The following is a 15,921-nucleotide window of genomic DNA, read 5'->3' on the forward strand; positions in this document are numbered from 1 at the left end:
TAATGCTTCTTTGCGATGACCGGTGGGCTGGCGTCGTGGCGCTTCCCCGACACGGAAGGGGTACAGGCGATGAGGGGTGCTGGAGTGAAATCACCTTTGCTTCGTCGAAGTGTTTATTGGAGCTTATATAGGTGACTTGGGTGAGAAGCAATCGAAACAAGTTTGGAATTGGAATCAATTTATTAACTCAAAATTACGAGGTCCATTAGTAGGTCTATGAAACCAGTCCAATTACCAGGCCTATTAGCATATTCAAATTATAATTAATCTGTCACAATGCCTTAATTATAATATATTATTTAGTATGACACAATCACTTATTATTAATGATAATTTAAAATAAATTAAATCACTTAATATGAAATTTCTAAATTACTAATTGAAGTCCGCCTCAACCATGATTAACTTGTACAAGAGAGAATATTTAAACAAACTGTAGATTATATATATATATATATATATATATATATTTAACTATTGAACTAACAATAAATAACAACAACACCAACAAATTAATTGGTTCAATTTCTTAAAATAACAGGGAGATGCAACCCTTGAAGGAAACTCTTAATCATCTCCAAAGCTCGAGCTGGCTGATAGCTTGGAACACTATGCCCTGCTCCCCGAACAGTAGTAAATGTCAAATTATGATCATAAACCACAGTGTATCCCCCAACCTGCATATTCACAATAAAAGTCATCAAAGTTAATATTGTTCTAGTAGTCGTAGTCATGGTTTTAGCAATGAAGAGAGTTTTGACATCTTTCACTGTAATTCTGCCAATATCATAGGAGGATAACTTGCTTATCTATGTAAACACTTTCAGTTCTTTTATCTATGGGTGAAGGTGGATTCAAGGACAATGAAATACAAAATATATGAATGTGTAATTACCAAAATATTTAAAATAATATAATTGTCTACCTCATTGTTAAGCATCCAAGCTCTCCATGGAACCTTCACTTTAAGCTTTAGCTTGTTGAGGGAGTATCTTGTGGAAGTAACAGGAACTCTTCCATCCAAGTCACCGCTGCACAATTGCATGCATGAATATGAAAGTGAACCAAGCCAAAGCTTACCTAGGGACAAAATTTGATTGAAAACCCCTCACTCGTAATCTGACAAACAATAACTTTATCTTTATCGTATGACATACGTTATGTCGAAATCTTAAAGACTTGCGCATGTCTCCAAGGCGTAGCATAGACGATGGGCGCATGACATTTATGGCGTAATGACCAGGGGTCGATTCTCTAGAATTGATAATCTAGAGTTCACCCTACCATATGCCTATAGCCTGTGTACCTACATGTACCTCTCTCTATATCCATGGGGCAGACACTAAGGGGGGTGCTAAGGTAACGAATCTACCTTTTCTTAAAGACTTGTGCAACTATAGCTACTAAAACAATGGCCTCGAAATGAAAAATCGATATATCTATAACTATTATTGTAGTTACACAATGTATATAAGGGCCATAAAATTGATGTACCTAAAGTCGATACCCCTTATAATACGATGAAAATCTCTATTTACTCATGCAAAACTACTGTCATACAATGAAGACATCGATGGCGACAAAGGGGTTTTCATCTAAATTTTGTCTCTCACTTTAACTTATCTTCTGGGTTAGTTATATGAATCTAACGATGAGGCTATAATTATTTTTTTACCTGTACTTCAAAACCCTAATTCCATTAGACAACAATTCGTGAATAATTGGTAGCATTGTGGAAGGCTGATCTAACCAACCCTGTATCACTTTGCTGCATTGAGACAAAAAAATATAAATAAATGAGTTTAATTTTCATTATTTTGTTTAAAAGAAAATAAAATTATCAAGTGACAGCTTGGTGCATATGAAGTATAGATATGTACCTACAACCAGACCAGGTGTAGTTGAGCTTTGTCACATTGGCATGTAAAGCTTTCTGCACCTTAGGATTGTTAAGGTATGCCTCCACGTAATTAGAAGTACAAGGATCAAAATTCTCAATCTGCATCAGAATTTAAATACAACATTAATTTCAGTATACAGAGATAACAATTGGTAGGTACAAAGGGATCGGACAAAGTTGTCATATATTTTGAAAAATAGAACGAGATCATCAAATCTGTTAGTTCCATGGTTTTTACATTTAACTTGGCTATAAACCATATCTCTATTATTCATAATCGATATGATTGAGCGAAAATTTTGAATCAGTTAGGCCACAAAAAGAAGCCTCCTAAGGTGAACAAAAATATATTATGCAAGTTCCAACTCAACATGTGGAAGAGGAGCTTGTGAAACACATGAATCCATGATCAAGAGGAATTTATAATCTCTCTGACTCGAATGTTGAATGGCCATTATCATAAGCCACCCTTCTCCATTTGTGCAATATTCAAGCGGAAAATATTCATATTAGTGATTAAGTTTAGAATGAGTTTAGAAAGGGGGGCCTGCCCGCCAAATGATCTAAGGAAACTTATAATCTCATCAAGTCAATCCTGCAGCGTATAGGTATCCCTGGGTGCAATTTAACCTTATCCAGTGACTGACTTGACCGAGAACCATAAAATGATTTGAGTGAAAACTATGTAATGTTAGTGATTAACATTCAAATGATTGGTGGAGGGGCCTTGAAAGGGTAGCAAGACCATTGCATATCTCTTCGCACATAACATGATCAAGCGGGACACAATCTCGAGATCACCTGGCGTTCATGCATTTTTTTTTTTTTTTGAATATGAGGGTTTGCATCAAGTTAGTTGTTATTGTATTTCTCAAAGGGATCATGATAGAAGTTAGCATTTACAGTCTGATTACCCCTAAATCCAATATAGATTTTTCCTAATTTAACTTGCGATCAAACAAGAATGCAATGAACTTCGATTCTAAATTGACTCTAAAACTATCAGGAAAATGAGGATAAATATATAAAGATGCTTGCAATAGACAAACCGAGGGCAACTTTGGAGTTGGCGTCACGCCCGATGAGAAGCACAGAGGTGCGTATATGTTGTAGACGTTCACTTCCGTGAAAACGTGGTTCGCCTCGGCGATAGCTCGGTTGCACTCCGGAGGCTGTAGTTGCGCACCCGGTGAAAAATTGCAGAACTTGTGGATTGCAACGATGGTCTCGTCGGCTAAGAACGCGTGCGTCCAATAGTAGTCAAGCAGCCCCTTGTTACTCGTCTCCTCGTCGATCACCGCGTTCCCGATCTAGGTCATTCGAAAGCAAAAAAATGACATCTTTCAATCGAGAACTAGAGGAGATTGATACTTCCCAAATCATCTTGCAATCGAAATGAGAACTTTCGATGAAGAATCGGATCTGAGGGGATCGATCCTTCCCAATCAATTTAATTAGAAATCAAAAGAGTGGGGATCAATCGATCAGACTGATTATTCTCGGGATCCATGTCTTACCGCGATGCCTTTGAGATTGATGAGGCGATCTTTGTGATGGAGTATGGCATGGGCTAGCTGGGGGACGTAGTGCCCGGCGTAGCTCTCGCCAGTGATGAACAAGTCCCTCCCCTTATACTCCGGGAATCGCTCGAACCAGTTGACGAGGAAAACCAGAGCGTCAATCGCCGTCCTACGGTCGCCGCTCGTGGCATAGTCCGATGTGGTGTTAGAGTAGGAGAAGCCGACGCCGGCGGGACTCTCCAAGAACAAGACGTTCGCCACTGAATGGTGGCATGATGCCAGTCAGTTCGAGGTAATGCCAAAGCAGAAATCTTTTGTCACGATGATGATAATGATGATGATGATTCCTACCTTCGTTCCAAGCATAGGGATTCCTATACAGAGTCTTGCCATCACTCATGACTCGAAACGGCCCGAGCTCCTCCATGGCACCGTACCCTAGAGATGAACACCCCGGCCCTGCACCCGCCCATGCCACATCAATCACCACTCTATTGATCGAAAAGCAACATCATTTTATACTAATTCCATACCTCCATTGAGCCAGAGCACAATAGGCTTCGATCCGCTGTTCTCGGCAGCCTCAACAAAGTAGTAAAATAGAGCCCGTCCGTTGGCTCTGTCAACTGTGACATACCCCGCGTACTGATCGAAATGCACCCCTTCTGGTTGGCCAGGCAGCCGAACAACCTTGTCCCCCTCCTTCAACCCACTATTGTCGTAGGCCTTCGACTCCAAGTCGGATACCGAAAGAAGACTTCTTGCCCAAGAAGAAGAAGACGACCTCTCTGCTCCGTTGTTAAAGTAGAACTTGTTTAGCACATCTCTCTGCCTCGTCGTGCTGGAAGCCACGCAGTGTAAGAAACAGAAGAGGAGCAGGCGGAGGATGAGGAAGAAGAGACAACTGAAACTTGGCTTTATTGTTTGATTGCGAATGAGGAATAGAATGGAATAGAATCTTATTTATGAGATGAATCATTGGATAATTATGGGATGAATCTTTTATATGGGATGGATTCTTGTTGGAGCCAGCGGAGATTGATGCGTTTGTTCTGTTTGGCAATGGACTCTGTAAAAGGCCAACGAATGATTAATTTTGAATAAACAATTTCAAAATTAAAAGAATTTAAAAAAAAATCCACTTTTTTTCAATATTTATACAATGAAATAATGCATATTCATATTTTATTTAAATCTAATTTAATTTTCCCTTAATTTTTATCAACTTTTACCACTCACTCACTGGATTATTCATTTATCATAATAAGTAAATCTAATTAGTTTTAGCACTTCTTGTGAGTCACGTATATAATGATCTAATTAGTTTTAGCTTGACTATTAACTAATTAAATTAAGTGAGATTAAATTAATAATGAAGTTTAAATTTATTTAGTTAATGTTAAATTAATTGATTTTAAATTTGATTTCGAATTAACTAAAATGTTAAGTATGGATTAACTAGTTAAGGATTAATTAAGATTAGATTTATTAGTTTAGGATTAATTAAGTGTAAGTTAACATAATTTAAGTTTGAGTAAATTAGTAATTAAGTTTAAGATTTATAATTATTACTCACGTTTTGGTAAATTAAGTGTAATTATGAACTATTGAATTGAATCTGAGGTCAATTTATTAAGTTTGATTCGAAATAATATTCTTACTTAAATTAAGATTTATTCATTAATTAAATATGAATTAAATTGTTTAGTTATGTTTAAATTAATTGATTTAAACTAATTATGAATTAGGTTAAATTAAACTTATATTAATCAAATAATAAAGGTTTATTACGTTGATTAATAAATAAGTTTTTAGGTTATAAAGAAAATAAAAAACTTTTAATTAATTGAATTAATTGTTTAAGTTTTAATTAAATTGATTAAGATTACTTAACTTTTAATAGTGTTAAATTTATTTAAGTTTTAGTTAAGTTAATTTAAGGTGGATAACTAAGGTTCAATTTTGGAGTCATTTAGGTGTGTTTAAGTTAGGTTTATGTTAGGTTTAATTTTAAAATTAAAATTATGAATTTAGTTTTAATTGGATTTAGTTAGATTAAAATTCAAATTAAGTCAAATTTTTAATTAGTTAATATAGTTAGTTAGTTTAGGATTAATTAAGTTGATTACGTTTTTAGGTATAAATGTTATTGCAAGAAGCAGCAGATGATCAAACCTAAGTTTTGATATTGACAAAAGGTTCTATGTTACGTCTTATTGTTGTTCTAGAAAGTTTAACTGAGTGTACAGAAGTCCTAAGTGATCTTAGGCAAAGAAGTCAAAGTGGACATTAAGAAATTAGAAAATCCTAGTTTGGGCTAGGCAACGAAGTCTTGGTCCGATGAACTGGGCGAAGTCTTGGCAGGTCGAGGATGTCGGACAAAAATTTTAGGGTCGAGGACAATAGATGAAGCCCTGGAGGTCGCGGGCACTAGGCGGAAAATCCTAGAGTCGAGGACATTAGGTAAAAGTCTAGAAGTCTCGAATACTGAGCACAAGTCCAAATGGTCTGGAGGATCAATTTGACAAAAGATAAACTCTCTTGAAAGGAGTATGTGAGGACACATTCCCCGTTGAGAGAACAATAGAAGTCAGTCAGACCTAGAGTTTCGGCGAAACTCAAAGTCATAACCAGATAATTCAGAAACTATCAAATATTACTTTTCTTTACATATTATTTATGTCTATAACATTATGGTGCAGGTGATTGAAATTGTAAGTTGGTTAGAAAATGAGCATCTAGGTACCCGAACCCGGACATCTAGGTGCTCAGACATGGTCCAAGCGCCCGGACTAGGGAGAATCCAAGCACCTTCACGAGTTGAGGTGGGTGCACCCGGATTGGCCGCCACATATCACAATCTAGGCGCCAGGATCGGTCTGGGCGCCCATAGATGGGTAAAATTTACTAGATAAAGTTTCAACGAAAGCACGTCACATCAGCCCAGTAGGGGTGCTCGGGAAGGAGTCCAAGCGCCTAGATGAGACTATAAAAAGAGGGTTCGACTAACACCTTCAATACATCAATGCTAAGGTTTATTCATTAAATTTTGAAGTATATAGTTTTGAAAAATAAGGTTTTAATTTTAAAAAATAAGTTTGAAAAATATGTAAGTTTCAAAAGACCAACAATATCCTATTCTACTGAAATTTTTATTAGAAAACTATAAGTCAACTATCAGGAGCATAAGTTAAAGTTAAAGTTTAACTCAAGATAAAGACAAAAAAACAAAGTCAACTAAGAAAAAAAGTCAAAGCCAAGTCAATGTATCTAAAAATATAGATCAGTCTCAAGACCTAAAATCTGATAGTCTACTATGAAGATGTATGGTGGAGGGGGCCAGAGCTCCAAGATCTAAAAAAATTCATCAACTAGAAGTGTTGAGTTTGCTCCTCCTCCCTAAGGCTATGAATTTCTTGTTAGAGACAAGTGATAGACTCCTCAAGGCTAGTGAATTTGTCCTTGCTACTCGGAATACTGTTCTAGTTCCTTTGTACAAAAATTTGTACAAGCATAAAACTATTCTTGCTACCCATGTGCTCTATTGAAGTTAAATTTGGATTGCAAATGATGCTTAACATTATTAATCAAAATTGTCCTTCAGAAGTTAAACTTGGATTGGAAATGACACTTAATATTTTTACTCCAAGTTTAACCGATGTGATCTTCCTATGTGAAATTATATTACAGAAGTTAATTAAATATCTATTTCAAAGATTGGCTTCTAGGTTAAACATGGTGAGACACTAGACCTTCTTGGTTATGGAATTATCCATCACTTCCTAGACAAAGTCTTTCAAAGAAATCAGATATTTAACTTCTTACAATAAACTAGGTTTAACTACAGAGACCTCAATAGAAGCACAATATCGAAATATGAAATCGAAAAATAAAATCGATAACAAAACACTAACCTAAAACCGATAGCCTCTTGTGTTTGGTTTTTCAAGATCTATACAAAGAACATGAACTAGTTATGATGCGGAAACAAATAGCTAGTTATACCTTCCTTTGTAGCTTAAAACCTCTTGATCTTCTGTTGTATTCCTCTCCTCCTCTTGGACGTTGTGTGGGCAACGATCTACCAAGATGGAATCCATCCGAACCACTTCTTCTCCTCCAAGACTCTCAAGCCACCAAGGGATGCCAAAATAGGAAATTTCCTTCTCTTCTTCTTCCTTACCTCCAAGCCACCGGCCACAACAAGATAAGCTTCCTCTCTTGCCGCCGACCCTAAGGAAGAAAGCCTCTTTTCTTGCCGCCGGCTCTAGGGTGGAAAGCTCCCTCTCTTGTACCACCGACCCTAGCTTGAAGAAGGAGGACAATTGTCGCCGGCCTCTAGGGGAGAAACCAAAGGGAGAAGAGAAAGGAAAAATGGCTGGCCACCCAAGGAAAAGAGAAGAGGAAATAGAATTGTGTTACTCATGAAGAAACCTCTCATTCTCCTTTATAATCCTTGGTTATGGGAAAGAAGGAAAGTTTTAAACATAATTAAAACTTCCTTATTTGTGGCCTCCCCTTAAAAGGAAATTTTAACAACAATTAAAATATCTCTTTTCTAAATTTCCTATTGTACATGGTAATAAAGAAAAAATTTTAAATTAATCTCTCTCTTGTAAAACATGTAGACAACTATAAAAAAGGAAAGATTAATTAAAACCTCTCTTTTTAAATCATGGTTACAAAAAAGGAAAGTTTTATCAAAAATTAAAATCTTTTTTAAACATTATAGATAACTACAAATAAGGAAATATTTTAACTAAATTAAAATCTCTCTTTAATCTTTTATAGATAACTATAAAAGGAAAGATTTTAAAATTTTAAAACTCTCTTTTAAAACTATGAGAATGGCTATAAAAGGAAAATTAAAATTTTTTTAACCATTGTAGATAACTACAAAAAGGAAAGATTTTAACAAAATAAAATCTCTCTTTTAACCATTGTAGATAACTACAAATAAGGAAAGATTTTAACAAAATTTTGTTTTAAAAACAAAACTTCCTTTTCCTTTTCTAGTGGTCGGCCCCTATCTTGGGCACCAAGCTTGGCCGACCACCTCTTGGCTTCCAAGCCCATGCTTGGCCGACCCCCTTGCACCAAGCAAGGATGTGGCCAGCCCATTACTTGGATAAGAAGTGGACTTTATGGATACAAGGATTTATAGAGGCTACAACAGGGACCGAGAGGAGAAATTAGTTTTGGTCTCCTGATGAGCTTGAGCTTCTTGTTTTACCCCGAACACCCAACTCAAGTTCATCAATAATAACTCATTCCACTAAAGAGTTATTATTGAACTATCGCACCAATCCCAAATTACATTATGGACTCCTTATCATGAGTGCATTAATCTCCTTGTATTTAAGATATCGAATGTTCATTAATTAAATGAGTTATTGACAACTCACTTAATTAATATCTAGCTCCAAGAGTAGTACCACTTAACTTCATTGTCATGCCAAACTAGGTCCCCCTGCAAGGTTTACATGACAATCCTTATGAGCTCCTCAAGGGGACATCTGTTGGTTGCTACTCGGAAAACCTAGAGGTTCCACTGTACAAAAAATTTTATACAAAGGTCTGAACCTTTTCCTAGCTACCATGTGTTCTTTTAAATTAAATTTTGGATCGTCTGCGGAACTTAACACGTTTGATCCAAAACTTAATCTATTTATTCTTTTAGGTTTAGACTTGGATCTCCTGCGGAACTTAACACGTTCGATCCAAATCACCTTAAGTTATTAATTCCATTAAACATTAATTTCCATAATTGGTTCCCAGTACTGACGTGGCGAGGCACATGACCTTCTTGGATATGGGAGCAACCACCACCGATTAAACAAAACCTTTTATGGAAAGCTAATATTTAATTTCCTAAAATAACTTTAGGTTAACCGAAAGGAACAATCAAATCACAAGGAAAAATAAAACAAAAGAACACAACATCGAAAAACATATTCGAAATACTAGAATCGTAAGCCTCTTGTATTTGATATTATTTCCAAAAATAACTAGTATGATGCGGAAAGAAAAATTACTAGTTATACCTTTTAGAAAGACCTCTTGATCTTCTACCGTATTCCTCTTCTAACCTCGGACGTTGTGTGGGCAACGATCTTCCGAGATGAGAAACCACCAATGAACCTTCTTCTCCTCCTAGCTAGGTTCGACCAACACAAGAAAGCTTCACCAAGGAAGAAGAAAAACACCAACCAAGCTCCAAGGGATGCAAGCTTTCTCTCCTTCTTCTTTTTCTTCTCCAAGTAGTATCCGGCCACCACAAGAACTCCAAGCAAGAGGGATGTTTCGGCCACCACAAAGAGGAAGAGAGGGAGAGGATGTTGGTCGGCCACACCAAGGAATAAGAGAGGGAGGAAAAATAATAGAGGTTGTACATCATGAAGGCACCTCTACCCCTTCTTTTATATTCCTTAGCCTTGGTAAATTAAGAAATTTAATTACAATAAAATTTCCATAATTTCCTTGACATGATTTAATTGAGAAAAATAAAATAAAATTTCCCAATTAAACTCTTAATGGCCGGCCACATCATAGAGAGGCAAATTAGACAAGTTTCAATCAACAAATTAAAATTTCCTAATTTGTTTCCGAAAATTTTAAAAATAAAATTTCTCTTCAAAAATCCCTTCATGGTTGATAAAAAGAAATTTCTATAATTTTAATTTTTCAACATGTGAATAATTTTTAAAGAGAAAATAAAATATCTTTCCAATCTACAAATAAGTAAAGAGATCTAATCTCTTTCTTTAATCTTTTGTAGATCCTTTTAAGAGAGATATTTTAATTTTAATTCTCTTTAATAAATTATATCTTCCACATAATAAAAATTAAAATTAAAATTCTTTTTTAATTTAATTATGGCCGGCCCCCTCTAGCTTGGGTTCAAGCTAGGGCCGGCCACCCTAAACCATGCTTAGGCCGACCCTAGCTTGATTCCAAGCTAGCTTGGTCGGTCCCCTTTAGGTGGGTATAGAAGGTGGGTATAGGTGGGTATAGTACTCTATAAATAAGAGGTTACGATAGGGACCGAGAGGAGGAATTGGTTTTGGTCTCCCGATAAAATTAAGCATCCCGTGTTCGCCCCTAACACACAACTTAATTTTATCAATAATAATTCATTCCACTAGAGAACTATTATTGAACTACCGCACCAATCCCAAATTACATTTTTGGGCTCCTTCTTATTATGAGTGTGTTAGTCTCCCTGTGTTTAAGATATCGAATGTCCAATAATTAAGTGAGTTACTGACAACTCATTTAATTAATATCTTAGTCCAAGAGTAGTACCACTCAACCTTATCGTCATGTCGGACTAAGTCCACCTGTAGGGTTTAACATGACAATCCTTATGAGCTCCTCTTGGGGACATTATCAACCTAGTATCTCTAGGACACAATTTCCTTCTATAATCAACAACACACACTATAAGTGATATCATTTCCCAACTTATCGGGTTTATTGATTCATCAAACTAAATCTCACCCATTGATAAATTAAAGAACTAAACATCAAATATATGTGCTTGTTATTATATTAGGATTAAGAGCACACACTTCCATAATAACTGAGGTCTTTGTTTCTTTATAAAGTCAGTATAAAAGAAATGACCTCAAATGGTCCTACTCAATACACTCTGAGTGTACTAGTGTAATTATATAGTCAAGATAAGCTAATACCTAATTACATTACGACCTTCTAATGGTTTGTTCCTTTCCATTTTGGTCGTGAGCTTCTGTTTATAATTTATAAGGTACTGATAACATCATCTTCTATATGTGACACTAGGGGTGAGTATTCGGTTAAAACCGAACCGAACCGAACCGAATTAACCGAACCGAACCAAACCGATTTATTTTCGAATAAACCGAACCGAACCGATTTTTGATAAAAACCGAACCGAACCGAACCGAATTTTCAATAAAACCGAACAAACCGAACCGAACAAACCGAATAAACCAATTTTTTCTAAAAATTTGGTTTAGCTTAATAAAAATTTGGTTTGGTCTAAAATTTATGGTCTAAAAAACCGATTTGGTTTAAAAATTCGGTCTATTCGGTTTATTCGGTTTAACCGAATAAAAAAAATCAAAACCGAACCCGAACCGAATTAACCGATTTTTTAGAAATAAAAAACCGAATTTCCGAATAAACCGAACCGAATTTTTAAATTCGGTCGGTTTAATCGGTTTATTCGGTTTAACCGAACTTTTGCTCACCCCTACTCATATTGGGCTAGGGGTGAGTATTCGGTTAAAACCGAACCGAACCGAACCGAATTAACCGAACCAAACCGAACCGATTTGTTTTCGAATAAACCGAACCGAACCGATTTATGATAAAAATCGAACCGAACCGAACCGAATTTTCAATAAAACCGAACAAACCGAATAAACCGATTTTTTCTAAAAATTTGGTTTAGCTTAATAAAAATTTGGTTTGGTCTAAAATTTATGGTCTAAAAAATCGATTTGGTTTAAAAATTCGGTCTATTCGGTTTATTCGGTTTAACCGAATAAAAAAATCAAAACCGAACCCGAACCGAATTAACCGAATTAACCGATTTTTTAGAAATAAAAAACCGAATTTCTGAATAAACCGAACCGAATTTTTAAATTCGGTCGGTTTAATCGGTTTATTCGGTTTAACCGAACTTTTGCTCACCCCTATATTGGACTTAGCATGACACATGCATTAACTTAGGTTGATAGGCCTAAATTGCTATCATAATGTAAACTTATAACTCCTTCGGTCACCCTACATTATAATACACTATATTACCAATATTCTTTTATAATAAAAATAGCGTGCCCACATAGTGCCCAATTGATTAGAGTTATAGGTTTATTATAATTGGATAGAGATTATTTTTTAATAGACGTATACATTCAGGAAAAAAACTCTTTACATCCTTTTACCATTTGATGATCAACTATAAGCTGATTTCGTGATTTACCTTCTTCTTCACAGGTCGTCGTTAGGTTATGTGATTTACCTTCTCTTTCACATAATGTAAGGACGGGTTGTGAAGGACACATGGGACGAGCGTAATTACTTTTTACTATTATTTATAATAAAAATATCTCAATTTTCTATTCAAATAAATAATATTTCAGAATACCCTTAATCATCGAATTATCAAAATAGGAGCTATTGCGTATGGTGCTAACAATGATTTCCTATATGTGTAGTTGCATGCGTTGGTATCTTGTTCAATTTTTTGATAGGTGTAAATAATACTTTAGGTTATCTGATGCTCCCTGTGTTAAAGAAGGCACAGAAGGTCATCCGACTAACATTAAATAGATTCTTATAATTTATAGCCTTCTAAAACAGATGAGACAGTTCTGTTTTAGTCACCATGATTTCTTCTCTACTATTAGTAGGCCTTTTAGTTCGAAAAGCATAGAACGCCAGCTAGACAAGTCAAAATAAACCAAACCTGACCGGAATACCACCTTCCAAACAGATGAATTTCCTCGTTCCATGCAACAACAAGACTCTGTTGGATATAATTATCCATATTAAATGGATTTATTTGTAAGTTACACACGTGAATACGATCAGAATCTTTTAAAGTGATTTAACTTATATTTAATGGGTTTCAAGTAATTGGATGTGAATTTTATATGTGTATAACCTATGTCCCACATCTATTATTATCGATGAGCTGATAATAGATGTGCATTATATAATGGGTTGATCCCTAGTGGATTAGGCAAGGCCGTCTTAATCATTCTTGAGGCCCTAGGCGGGAAAAAAAATCAAGGTTTAAAATTTTGACCTGTGCCGAGGTTTCGATCTTGGTCCAGAACGATACGATTTCGATACCATATTGTGTCGTGCCAATATAGTTTCGATATTTTTTAAATATAAAATATATTAATTAAAAAATAAAATATTTAACATAATTATTTAAAAAATAAACAAGATAAAAAATAATCTTTTAAAAAGAAAAAGATATGAAAATAGATAAATAAATACATAAAAATTTGATTATAATTTATAAATTAAAATAAATAAAATATAAAATTAATTAGATAATTTTATTAGAATTTAATAAAGTCTATTTAGATTATCTTTATCATAACTAGGAGTTGATTAAAATAGTTAACATAAGTTTAATTAAAAAAATATGAAATTCAACACCACTCCCGAGTCTGCACAACTTCGACGCTGTCGCGGGATTGCGCGACCAGCAATGGTCGCGGGGATTGCGTGACTCTTTAGGCGCGACCACGTTGGCTGTACGACCCCTCTACAGTGACCGCAGGGTCGCACGATGCCTCCGCGGCGGCAATGAAAGGGTTATGCGACCCCTCCGCTACTGTTGAAGGGTCGAGTGACCCCTCTGCTGTGACTACGGGGTCGTGCAACACGTCGCACCTGTCATGGGCTAGTGTCGGGGTCGTGTCGGTGCTGGTTGCCAAGTGAAACGAGACATTTCGACCGTTTCGGCATGACACTTTAAAGCATGAAAAAAAAATAATATTTTTTTTAATAAATATTATTAGAAATATTTAATTTTATTAGTTATAGCAAAAGGTGAAATTTGCCACCCTAACAACCCAACACGATTGATCTTACAAGCATCTGTAAGGAGATAAATCGGGAAGCTGCAGTTGGCCACTACAAGAGAACATTTTTCTTGGTTTTGCCGAAATTCGACATCTTACCCATTATAACAATATCTATCACGTATTAGTCAACTCAACTATGTCCATGGGGTGACATTTATTTTTATTAGCAAAATTTAAAAGGGCAATTTCATATATTGTCAATGATTATTTATACAATTGGAAGTAGTGACCAACTAGGCCACGTAGCAATAATTTTATCTTATGTCAAACCTAAAAATAAAAAATATTTTATATTAACTAATATAGAAATAAGTAATAAATTATTGTAATACTATTAATATATATTTTAATTAGATTTTTTTTAAAAAAATATCAATTATTTTTGACTCCAAGAAAGGAAAGTCTCGACATAGTAGTAAAATTAATGTATGAATTAGAGGAAATAGATTTGAGTATTAGATATAGTAAATATTGTCTTTTTATCAATTTTAATTTTGATAAATTATTAATAAAATTTATTTATTGAAAAATATTTAGCTAGTGAATTATTAAAAAACTGAAAGGAAAATAAAATTTAAGAAAGAAACAAGACGATAATGTTAAATATTGTTTTTAACTTTGAAAAGTATTTTTATAAAAAAATATTAATTAATTATAATTAATAAATATTTTTAATTTATTAACAAAATTTAATTTTGATTAATAAATAAAAATTTTAATAGTAAAAAATTTTAAATTACTAATTAAATTTTAATAAAAAATAAAAATAAATTACCAACCAAATATAATTTTAATAGTAAAAAATTAAAATTATTAATTAAATTTAACACAAGTAAAAAAATAAAAACCATCAAGATTTAATCTATAAAATATTTAAAAATTTTTATTAAATATAGTTTAGTTAGTAAAAAATTAAAATTACCGATGAACATAAATCTCGACTAAAATTTATTTTAGTTATAATTTTAAATATTTAATATCTAAATGCATATTTTTTTGGATTAATATTCATATTTAATTTATATAGGTATATATATATAAAATTTGTGGGCCCCAATATAATAGGGGCCCCAATATAATAGGGGCCCTAGGCATAGGCCTTAATAGCCTATGCCTTGAGCCGGCCCTGGGATTAGGTTAATCTTTGAGACGTCTCTTCGTTCCCTATTGACGAAGAGAATTCGGCGTCGTCAACCCTAACTCCTCCGGAAGACCTACCTTTCCCTTTCGTTATTTTTTCTTCCACATGATCTTCTTGACGGCGCTAAAGGACAAAGATATGGCTCTTCAATCAGATTCTTGGTTATTATGTTTATGTATTATTTACTTTCTTATGTTATGTTATCGATGAAATGAAGATCCATGTTCATATGTTATTATTTTTCCTATACGAATTCTTATTTTGATTATATAAAATTCATGTGGCTTGAGTTTTTACGAGGACATTTCAATTGGTATCAAAGTCAAGTTTCTATTTTGTCATTTTCATTGATAATAAAGTTTAGGTTTTTCGTCGATTTATTATTTGCATGTTAGATCAAGTTTTTTCTAGTTAATTGATTTGATCGTCGAAATCTTTTGTATAGAAAATTTAAAAAATACTTGATCATTTATTAGTGATGGTAATCGATTGATTTGATCGACCGATTACCAAGTCTAAAATATCAATGGATGAAAAAAAATCTTTAATTGATTTAAATGATTGATTTATTAGTGATGGTAAATGATTAATTTAATCATTTATTAATTGATTGATTTGTGAGTTTTTTTCCTATCGATTAAAAAAAAATCTTTGTGAAACGGTGCGTTACTGTTTATTAAAATTTCAACGGATGAACAGAATTTCATTATATATATATATATATAATTAAAACAGTATTAATGTTGATTGTTATATATATATATG

At 34.1% G+C, this 15,921-nt stretch overlaps 1 protein-coding gene across 1 annotated transcript in view; it reads right to left on the reverse strand.

The window, feature by feature from the left end:
• Nucleotides 1-521: 521 nt before the first annotated feature.
• LOC122010755 (serine carboxypeptidase II-3-like) overlaps nucleotides 522-15,921 on the reverse strand; it is a 47,250-nt gene continuing 31,850 nt past the window's right edge. Inside the window, exons 2-9 of the mRNA XM_042567239.1 lie at nucleotides 3,954-4,335; nucleotides 3,772-3,879; nucleotides 3,418-3,680; nucleotides 2,950-3,210; nucleotides 1,881-1,999; nucleotides 1,676-1,768; nucleotides 926-1,031; nucleotides 522-677 (exon numbers count right to left, since the gene is read on the reverse strand). Of these exons, the coding sequence (XP_042423173.1) occupies nucleotides 522-677; nucleotides 926-1,031; nucleotides 1,676-1,768; nucleotides 1,881-1,999; nucleotides 2,950-3,210; nucleotides 3,418-3,680; nucleotides 3,772-3,879; nucleotides 3,954-4,335 (1,488 nt within the window). The remainder of the gene's footprint in view (nucleotides 678-925; nucleotides 1,032-1,675; nucleotides 1,769-1,880; nucleotides 2,000-2,949; nucleotides 3,211-3,417; nucleotides 3,681-3,771; nucleotides 3,880-3,953; nucleotides 4,336-15,921) is intronic.

This window comes from Zingiber officinale, chromosome 8A (assembly GCF_018446385.1).
Source record: "Zingiber officinale cultivar Zhangliang chromosome 8A, Zo_v1.1, whole genome shotgun sequence".
Taxonomy (NCBI): Eukaryota; Viridiplantae; Streptophyta; class Magnoliopsida; order Zingiberales; family Zingiberaceae; genus Zingiber; species Zingiber officinale.